At 35.6% G+C, this 11,122-nt stretch overlaps 1 protein-coding gene across 2 annotated transcripts in view; it reads left to right on the forward strand.

Annotated features, from left to right (window-relative positions):
* Positions 1-9,982, forward strand: part of KATNA1 (katanin catalytic subunit A1) — a 20,312-nt gene extending 10,330 nt beyond the window's left edge. For both annotated transcript variants that reach the window (XM_011356100.2, XM_011356101.2), the window contains 7 exons: positions 1,278-1,399; positions 2,514-2,619; positions 3,464-3,622; positions 7,648-7,774; positions 8,300-8,434; positions 8,752-8,878; positions 9,716-9,982. In XM_011356100.2, coding sequence (XP_011354402.1) covers positions 1,278-1,399; positions 2,514-2,619; positions 3,464-3,622; positions 7,648-7,774; positions 8,300-8,434; positions 8,752-8,878; positions 9,716-9,914 — 975 coding nt within the window. In that variant the 3' untranslated portion in view covers positions 9,915-9,982. The remainder of the gene's footprint in view (positions 1-1,277; positions 1,400-2,513; positions 2,620-3,463; positions 3,623-7,647; positions 7,775-8,299; positions 8,435-8,751; positions 8,879-9,715) is intronic.
* The last annotated feature ends 1,140 nt before the right edge of the window (positions 9,983-11,122 follow it).

Here is an 11,122-nt window from a genome sequence, read left to right on the forward strand (position 1 = left end):
TTAGCACAGAAAAGATTCTTGGTAAATATCTGTGAATGAATAACAACTTCATAAATACTTAGAAGAAAAGATAACCTTCTCCTCTTTTAAATGTACACAGTCGCTTCCTTGAATCTTTTATGTTAGTATCGGATTCTGAACAGTCTGTAAATTGTGAGACAGATGCTTACTTGGTCATCTAGTGTTAAGACTTTGAGTATCATAAATATTGTCTAGGCGTTAATACTGACTTTAGCACCATTGACAAATTACCATGTTACAGGCAAAGAAATGTTATGGAAATGGGGTTATTTACACTAATGCAAAGCTTCATAAATTTTCTTGGCTCATAAATTTTGTGTCTTAGTAATTTTTCTCACGACTCTTCTACAACAAAAAATGCCCACCATTTTATGAAGAAGTTAGGTTCAAACAGCATGGTTTGTGTCTTAACAACACCTGTCGGACACTGCAGAGTTTCTCAGACCTTGGAGTCAGAGAGGATATTCTACTCTTATTTCTCTTCCATGTTGATTTTTCCCACTGTATCTTTTATGACAGCAACTGCCAAAAACCCAGCATCACAAAAATATGGCATATCCGAATATGGCGCAGTCCTCATCTGGAAACTGTGAACTTGAGCTGGTAGTTCACCCAGTGTTCAACAGGCATTCCTGTGTTTTCCTCAAAAATTCCAAATATCCTTTAGTGCCCTGTGAGTTCGTCATTGTGCCCTGGAGTTCTTAAGTATACAGTTTGGGATCTGTGGCTCTAATGACTGTCATCACAAAGTATGGGAAGGAATTTTACCTAAGGACTGAGATGTCTCTTTTGGAGGGTGGATGGGAATGGTGAAAATGGATGTTTTAGGAACATTGAAGAGGACTGAGTAGGTGTTTAGAGATTGGGCTATAGTCTTAGTTAAATAAAGTATCTGTCTTTAACCTTATCTCCACTAAACCTTTGAGATAAAGTATCACACATATCTGATATGTGTTAGTGACTACAGTTCATCTCAGTATTAATTTTTTTGATTCTCATCTGTTCATATGCATAATTTTACTTTTCTTTAACACCTTTGCCATACTTTCTATGTAAAACTAAAAATTGAGTATGAAACTCTGACGTTGATGTAGAAGGATGACTTACAGTCTTTGATTCTATCCTTACTACTTTTACTATTATATTAGTTTTCTAAAAGATATCGCTTGAGTCCAGTCTTTGTTTCTGAATCACAGAAACAAAATACAATGTTTTGAGTCAATCAAAAGCTCTTGTTTTTTTTTCTCCCAATGTAGAACAAGTCACCTGCTGCAGTTACAGAACCAGAGACAAATAAATTTGATAGTGCTGGATATGATAAAGACTTAGTAGAAGCTTTGGAAAGAGATATAATTTCTCAGAATCCCAATGTTCGATGGTAAGTTATATCACAACAGAACAACTGGGTGCTATTGACGCTTTTTGGAACAGAAAATGGAGCAAGTGTGGGTGGGCATACACTGAAGATCAGTCCTTGGGGATAGAACCAGAGGACATGCAATGAGAGTATGACATAATGACAAACTTCACTTCAGTTTGGGCTGTATCAATTTTTTGTCTGAAACCTTTTAATTTAATAAAATAAAATTATATAAAAAAAATCTTAATACACAATAGGAATAAGATCACAGAAATTCCATCTTTTTGGGAGGACATCTTCTAATAGTGAAATGGCAATGATTCTTATGCATGTATGTATGTATGTTGCTTGTTATCTATAGGTTTATCCAGTAGTTGCTGCTTTCATTTCCTGTTAATTAGAGCAGTGGTTCTCAACTTTATTAATATTATATCTAATCAAGGAACTGTAATTTATCATGATAAATTATAAATGCTCCTTTCCCCACAAAGTTGGGTATGTTCTGTTAATGTATTTTTTGTTAAAACCTTAATAATTTTTAGGTATGGTTTGGGGGATATTTTAAATATTTTTTTGGTATTGATATTTATACAGCAAATGTATATTTTCATTAAAAATACCATGTGTACCAATAGTAGTGGTGGTGCTGGTGGCATTCTGGTGGCTGGAGAGTACCTCATAGCAACCTCTCTGATACTCTGTGGTATCTTCCTCCTAGCAGGGTTGGGGCAGAGCAGGGGTATTGCCTGCCTCGGTTTCATGCCCTTTTTATTTATTTTTTAATGGGTTCATTGTTTCTAAATCATGGAGTTTATGGAATGAGTATCATAAATAAGAGCAGAAATTTAAAACGAGATGGTGTAATATTTGAGTGGGCCTATAAGCCTCTGTTCTCATTTACCATGCTGGAAATCATTATAGACAAGAACTGAAAGTACAGATTGTGCTCCTTATATTATGTACTGGTTGATATGATCTCATCACAGTATGTTCATTCACTAGGGCCTGCAGAGAGGTTTAGCATTCTGTCAGCAACATAAAATCGTGTGCTTCCAGTAGTTCTTAAGAATGACTATGTATAGTTAAATATATAATCTAAGAAGTACTTTGGTAAAATATCTTTCTCTTTCAGGGATGATATTGCTGATTTGGTAGAAGCTAAAAAGTTGCTTAAGGAAGCTGTGGTGTTACCAATGTGGATGCCAGAATTCTTTAAGGGCATTAGGAGACCATGGAAAGTAAGTTTATTATGGTTATGGCATTGTCAAAGTGAATGGCACGTACATTGCTACAGAAAGCCAATATTTATCTGTATTGGGGTAAGTGAGGGGAGAAAGTAGAGTAGGTAAAGAAAAATTTAAATTTAAAAGTATGTGTTGTGTTATTTAGAATTTTGTTTAGACAAAAAGCTTTTGCAAGGTTCCCAGAATAAGAAATAGATACAATGTGATCTTGGAAAGTTGGACATGTAGCAGATTTAGAATGAGCTTGGATTTGCAAATGTTATTAAGTTGCCTAATGCAAAAATACTCCGTTTTATGTATCATATTGCAGAGCTTGTATCTTGTTTTTAAGAAATTAAGACATATCTGCATCTAATGAGGACTTTTTAAAGTCATGGGCAGATCTAAAAAGAGTTGTCAAAAAACTCTTTCTTGGATTTGGAAAATGTTCTAATGGTTAACTCTGCACTCATTATTTTTAAAAGTTCTTTAAATGTTAAGTGATAAGATACAAAATTATAGACATACTTTGAGTATATCAATGTAAAAAAAAATAATTTGTTTGAGCAAAAAGACTATCTGGAAATATATCCAGGTGTTCACAGTACCTGTGTTAGGGTGTGATATAACATCAGTATTATATAATGATTGTATTTTTTCCTCATCTCTGAGTTCCAAATTTTTAATGTTACTGTACTTTTGTAATGGGTAAATTTGTGATAAAGTATTCTTCTGTTTATCCTTGTTTGTCTTACTATTACATATAACTTGGTTGAAAATTGATCTTTAGTAATGGAATTCTTGTAAATTAGAACAATGGCAGATAAATCCTTCACTTACGCTATTATATTCCCAACAGGGAGTGCTGATGGTTGGCCCTCCTGGCACGGGAAAGACCCTTCTCGCTAAAGCGGTAGCTACAGAATGCAAGACAACATTCTTTAATGTCTCATCATCAACGCTGACTTCCAAATACAGAGGAGAGTCCGAGAAGCTCGTTCGTCTTCTGTTTGAAATGGTGAATGTTTGAGACAACTCTAATGATTCTTTACCTCTAAAAGGGCAGAAACTGAGTTGTGACTATCTCCAGTGTGTAGAATAGCTAGGCAGGATGACGTTGTGCCCGGAGTTTGATTCCTGTGCCCTTGAAGCTAGAATCTTTTACTAATGTGAACAACTTGAGTTTCTCTTTGTTTCCATTCCTCTGGAAGGAGAGCCATCTCTGCTAGCTCATGGGCTTACTTACATCATGAGATGTGCATTACTAATCTGCTATAGGAATTTGAAATTATGTTTTTTAAATCAGTAGGCTTAATTATGTGGTAAATGCAATATGATAATAATGCAAAAAGGTAAAAATCATATGTAGTTGTGGAACTTAGATCACCTCCAATCTATTAACTATACCAAACACCCCAAGTTTAATGATCCAATTTTTGGATTAAGTTCTTTGCTTCATTCTTTGAGTTTCTTTTGTTCTTCCATTTTCCACTAAGTTGAATGCCGGTAGAAGTATAATTTAACAAGTCCTGGTAGTGTTTGGATTGAATTAAACAGCTTTTTAGACTTCTGACTTTGTTAAGCTTCATTGATTATTTCAGTCTTGCCTCATTTAAGACATGGTATAGTTGTGTGTGTTAGGACAGGTCCTTATTATGTAGATAGTGACAGAGACTTGAATTCTTAATCATAGTGGACAGAACCTTAGATGATCATGCTAATATTATACCAGGTCTTCCTTCCTAAGCTCAGAATAACACAAAACAAACAAAAACACTCATAATTTCAGGTTATCCATTTTCTTATAAAGGCTTCTTCCTGTTTCAGTTCCCATTTTCTTTCTCCTTCAATTTGAAATATTCACAAGGCAGGATGCAAATTCTAACAGGTTCCTAAGGGCTTATTAATAGTCCATACCACAATAAGAATCTAATGGAGAACCTCTGAGATCATTTTTAAAAATTAGTTTAAAAAAAAAAAGTTTCCCTTTGACTAATGGTAAAAAAATTATATTGCTGGTGTTCCAGAATAACAAGGCCTTTTTAAAATGTAAGCTAGGGCGAATAGCTAAGTGTAGGGTTGTTAGAGTCGGGTAGCCTGGGTTTAGATCCCAACTGTCAGTTTCCTAGCTGGCTATGGGCAGATTCCTTTCCTGACCCTCGGTTGCTTTACCTATAAGAAGAGGCCATTAATAAAGGATTTACCTCTGTAACGTTTGGTGGGTGAAATGAGCTAATACATGCAAATTGCTTAATACAGAGCCAGACTTACGAGGGCTCACAGATTATTAGCTGTTATGTTTAAAGAATTATTTGATATATTTTCTATTTTAGGGTTTTATAATCAAGAAAACTGACCATTCTATAGGGGGAAGCCTCTTACAGAGTACTAATTTGCATTTTTTTTTTTTATAGTGAAGTTTATGAAAGCCTATCCAGTAGCTTATTTTTCACTAGCGTCACTGGTGTGGCCTGGGAAGATCTTCACTATCATTAAATCAATCCTGCTTATTTGAATGTGCTTTGCGTTGCCCACTTTAGTGGCTCAATCACAAACTAGTGCCTGTAGTTTGGAGTGGCTGCCTTTTTGAATTTTGGTTAGGGCTCATATTTGAAAGCAGCTTGATACTCTTCTGTTCACCATGTAGACTTTCTCAAGGGGTAAAATTGTACTGCCTCTCATATCGTGGTTCTGACTGCTCTGTGGATGACTGCCTCTCTTGACTGCCCATCCCTGTCACTCCCTAGAATCTCTCAAAGTGAGCATACTTCAAGGCCTATATTTTAAATAAGGCCACTTGAATATAAAAATCTGTCCAGAATTTTTCACATGACATGGTAACACACAAAAACTGGATTTAACTGTATAATTTGTATTGTATTATCAATACTTTTCAAGTGTCATATGATCTTAAAAAAGATCATATGGGTCAGGTAACTGGGAATTTTCATAAGTTGTTTTAGATTTTTATGCTTAGCAGGATCCAGCAATTCTAATATCCTCAGAAATGTTTCTTTCTGACTTTGGGTTCTATTTACCTCTGTTACAGACAGGTCTGTGTGGTGGCTAAAATAGCCATCAGAGGCTTAAGACTTATTTTTATTGTCTTATGGTAATCTCAGAGAAACTAGCCATTTCTCAGTTGTTCCCGCAAAATTCCAGGGATTAACATTTGGCCTGTTTTGAGTCACATGCTCATGCCCGAACCCATCATTTTGGTTAGAGAATTAGTGATCTGAGTGGCCACTGAATCATACCCAATAGAGTTGGCATCATTTGGAGTAGTGGAATAAGAAAGAAAAAGGGATGACTTACGAATTAAAAAAGAGAGCTGCTCTTACCAGAATGGATGCTGTGCAGGCAAAAGCAATTGGTGTCCACTCCAAGTATCTGCAGAACTTTCGTGGGTCATCCGAAGCCAGTTTTACATGTGCCACAGAGCCTCTGCTGTAAGTTTGACTATTCCACACACCCTTGGTAGTCAGGAAGAATCAGCCTAGTAGTTTTTGTATGGTGGCAACAGGTTGAAATTTAATTTTTGTCAGTGTAGGTTCTGTTGGTAGATGGTTTCTAGCTGGAATTTCAGTTGAGAATTTTCTTGGATGCTTTTTTTTTCCTTTCCCTCTGTCCATTTCTTGAAAAGTATAAAAATTTTTATAAATAGTACCTAAAAATCAAGGATGCTTTATTAAAAATGAAATTATCCCTTTGGAGGGAATAGATTACCTAGGATTCAAATTTTCAACTGGAAAATGAAGATTTAAATACTAGGTTTTTCCAAATGAACAGACTAAAATAAATCCATACTTTGGAGGCATAGTGCTTTCAACAGTTAATTGTCTCATAAAGGGTATTGGATTATAACATCATGGTCTGAAAGAATTGATGGACCCAGTATAATTACAAGTCTGTAATGTTCACTTGCCATTGTGGACTTTCGTTTTTAGAAAAAAACTTTATATTGCTGTGTGTTCACTCAGCTGTTTTGAGAAAACTGACATTTAGGTTCAGACTTTCTGGTGCAATGATCTAAGTTTGGATATTTTGTTAAAAAAATGATTAACAATAAACTTTAGTTACTATAATAAATTACTTCTTCAGTCTCCTTAAGTGGAGGGTGGTACTGTTGAGTCTTACATGTTATTTACTACATTAATACTTGACTAAATCTGTTATTTAATGGTTCAATTTTTTCTGTTCTTTGGTTTGAGGAAGAAATGCATTTAAAGTACAAAAATAAACAGGGATATTATATAGCCATGAAAAGGAATGAAGTACTTACTGTACATGCTACAGTACAGCTGAATACTGAAAACATCATAAGTGAAAGCAGCCAGGCACGAAAGGCCACATGTCACATGACCCCAGTTACTTGAAATGTCCAGAATAGGCAATCCATAGAGAGAACTGATTGCCAGGGGCAGGGGGAGGGAAATATAGGCTACCTTTGAGGCAATGGAAATATTCTGGAATTTGGTGGTGGTGATGGTTGCACAACATTGTGAATATACTTAATACTAAACTGCTGTATACTTTAAAATAGTTTAAATAGTAAATGTTATATGACTTCTCAAAAAAAAAAAAGTTGGGCCATATAAATTCACTCTTATCCTTAAGAGGATAAAAAATACTTGTATTAGTCAAATGAAAAAATGACAGAATTTCTTAGGGAGGATCTATGTAATTTTATTTAATGTTTCTATTTAACCAATATTTTTCTGAAACTTTAGAACTTACCAGTAGCTATGTTTTCCCATCACAGTTATTGTAGTACACAGGATAATCCTGTGTTTATATCACTCAGAAATAAATATACCCAGTTATAGTACAGAGGGGTAAAAAAAAACCCTGTCATGTAATATTTAAGTATATGGTAAGCCTGTATTAGCAGCTTTATTTTAGCTGCTCCAATTCTGTCCTCTCCCCCAGCATTAGCACAGGAGGGAGGGATGTACAGCAATAGGCTCTTCAGTTATTTTCTAGTTGCTGTCAGTTATTTTAAAATGAAATAAAAGCCTGGTGTTACATGGTTTCTTCCTTTAGGCTCGATTTTATTCTCCAGCCACCATATTTATTGATGAGATCGATTCCATTTGTAGTCGCAGAGGGACTTCTGAAGAGCATGAAGCAAGCAGAAGGGTGAAAGCCGAGCTGCTGGTTCAGATGGACGGTATGCATATGCATATGCATGGACTGACAAAGCTTTGCTCACGGAGCGAACACACACAACTCCAGATGTCTACGGGGTGCTGGCCAGGAGGTCCTGGAGACTGACAGCTGTACACTTGGGTACACTGGCAGTGGTGTCATGCCAGAAATAATGGCTGTTCACAGGGTACCCTTTGGCATATACGCTCATCTCTTATTTTTAGCCATGAAATGAAATAAATGCAGATCAGTTGGCCTTACAGGGGGATATGTATACTTTTGAAATTTTTAAAAAATTAATCTGGAGTTGAGCTAGTCTTTTGTTTAAATCTACTTTGAATCTTTTTTTTTTTTTTTTTGCATACAATAACTCTTTTCTTGGACCACAAATTCTCATAGGTACCGGTTTGTTCTATAAGTCTTAAGGAGGCTTGACAATTACGCTACCTTGTAATGTTGTGCTACATTTTTTATGATCTTTAAGTAGATGAGCTTTATTTTGTATAATACAACTTAGTATATTTTTACTTTCTCCATACCCTTTTAGGTGTTGGTGGTGCTTCTGAAAATGATGACCCTTCCAAAATGGTTATGGTTCTGGCAGCTACTAATTTTCCATGGGATATTGATGAGGCTCTAAGACGACGTCTTGAGAAAAGAATCTATATTCCATTACCATCAGGTATCTTCATGTGAATCTTGTCAGAAGGTTCATGTTAAATCTTAGGAAGTTTTGTTTAGAGATTTAAAATTTTGGTGTTAACTTTCTTTTAAGACAAATGTAGGATGTCTTTCCTTGTATTAACTATTTTGGCTATATCTAGAGCCTGAAAGCCTTGATACTAGGAAATTTAAAATTCATTGAGGAATGGCTCTTAAATTTTTAAGCAAGTAGTGACCTTTAAGAGTTGGAAAACTCACACAAAGTAGACTTGAGAAAAAATAATATATTACATTTACGTGGAAGGCTTACATATTTTAATTTGTTTCTACCATTAGCAAAAGGCAGGGAAGAGCTATTACGAATTAGTCTACGTGAACTGGAATTGGCTGATGATGTTGACCTTGCAAGTATAGCAGAAAACATGGAAGGTTACTCAGGAGCAGACATTACCAACGTGTGCAGGTATGAATTATTTTGGAAGTACAGGGTTTTTTGTGGTTCTAAACTTATATTATGAAGTTTTTATGCCCAGTTAAGATAGGTGAAGAATAAAGACCCACATTAATAGTCTACAGTCAGACACAAGTTTTCGTATTAGTGTTAGCAGGTGCTGGAAAGATACTGATGTATCTTGCATGCCAGTGAAGAGTCTGCAGTTCATTTTGAAACTACATGTTCAAGGAGCCAATGTTAGAATAGTAGGTGTACAGTAGAAAAGTCAGTAATTGTCTTGGGTTTAAAAAATTAATTTTGGTGTATTCGGTATACTGTTATGTAGGGTATAGAATTGTAAAATAAACTGACTCGGCATACCCTAGTAGAGTATAATCCCATATTCAGTGTGAGAATGTCCTACATGTGAGAGGAACAGCAGTGAAAAGGAAAAGGACTGCCTCCATGGCAGCTGATTCGAGTGGGTGTTGTCCTAATCCGAGTATTATATTAGCTCAGGCGCTTATTAGGAAGGTTCTTGACTGTGTTAATTTTCTCTTCTGTAAAGTAAGCATATTACGTAGGACTAGTGAGAGAGTTAATGATGACGTATGTGTATATGAAGCAGCTCTATGTTGCTGTCTCTCTGCATAAATGGTGGCTGCTATTAAGGATAAAACTTGGTGAAAGGAAAGAGGTACTTGAATCTTAGGTTTTTTTTTTAAAGCACTAAATATAGTGAGGGTGGGGGGGAGAAAAGCCACCTAACTTATCAGTTTGTTTTTCTTAAAAATGTAGAAAATATGTAATTTTCTAGCTAACAGTTTCATTTAATCAAAATATATATTTTTTAAATTTAAAACCTAGGGATGCATCCTTGATGGCAATGAGAAGGCGTATTGAAGGTTTGACCCCAGAAGAAATCCGAAATCTTTCGAGAGAAGAAATGCACATGCCTACAACTATGGAGGATTTTGAAATGGCTTTAAAAAAGGTTTCTAAGTCAGTATCTGCTGCAGACATTGAAAGATATGAGAAATGGATATTTGAGTTTGGATCATGCTAAATTCTCACATGTAAACTGTGAGAAACCTGCCTTAAGTGTTTGAATAATAAATGTAGTATTTCACTGCACCAAGTGCTATATTTTTTTAAACTTTAATTATGGTAAGATTTAAAAAAAAAAAACCCTTATGATTCTGAATAAAGGCAATTTTTGAAAGCTGCAAGCAATTTGTTTTACCTGATTTCTCTTTCCCTGACCACAAATGCTGCAACACAGATGCTGTTAACGTAGGTTTGGAAACTGTCTTTATATGTACTTCTAAGTACGGCCTCTTCCACCGTCGGCGGTTGCTCTTCCTTCTAGGGACTAAGAGTGGCTCCTCGGATACTGGTGGAAAACTGAAAATTCCTGAACATTTTTATACAAGTAGCCAACAGAAACATGAACCACACTTAGTTGCCTGCCTGCCTGTCTGCCTTGTGTTATTGTAGCTTCCCTCCATTTTCTGAGAGATCTTTAAAGACCCTTCATTTTACTTTGCATTTAAAATAAAAATATATCTATATCTGTATATATCTATTTATGACATTGCCTGATTTCATTCTGCCCACATAAGAGGCTGCACTATAGGCAACTAGATACTTCTAAGCCTGTGCTGCTTACTGCACTATAATGAAACTCACTAACCCATTCACTCAAGGATACTAACAATTAATACAGTTGATGGTGTAAAAGTTAATAAATGAAATACAAGTTAACAGTATAAAATTTTAGGTAAGATTTCCATTTTTGATTGCTTATAAAAAAAAAATAACTTATTGTATCATCCCAACCATAGAAAATAGAGCCTCCAGGAGACCGAGTGCCTTGCCATGGTCCCAAGTCTCACTGGTAAGGACAAAAGGCAGGATAGGAATCTGCTGACTGCAAAGTCTATACACTCCAATTGACCATGCAGCCTCCTACACTGTTCTCACTAGAATCTACAAGCTTATGCTTAATGGATGAAATAAGACCCTGGAATCATTTGTACTTAGAACTGGTGGTTTCTAGCAATTTAGAGAGTGAGGAAGCACATAACGTGTTACTAGCTGGGTGATTTTAGGATCAAACTGTAAATCGTATGCTATAATTTATAATATGGAGACAGTACATTTCACAGGGCTGTTACTCCTTATTAAAAACAGCTGGGCAAAATGAGACATTACTCCTTCACTCTACTACCTTCTATCCTTCCCCCATACGTACGTATCTATTTAGCCTAAAAA

This window comes from Pteropus vampyrus, unplaced genomic scaffold (assembly GCF_000151845.1).
Source record: "Pteropus vampyrus isolate Shadow unplaced genomic scaffold, Pvam_2.0 Scaffold24, whole genome shotgun sequence".
In the NCBI taxonomy this organism is placed as follows: Eukaryota; Metazoa; Chordata; class Mammalia; order Chiroptera; family Pteropodidae; genus Pteropus; species Pteropus vampyrus.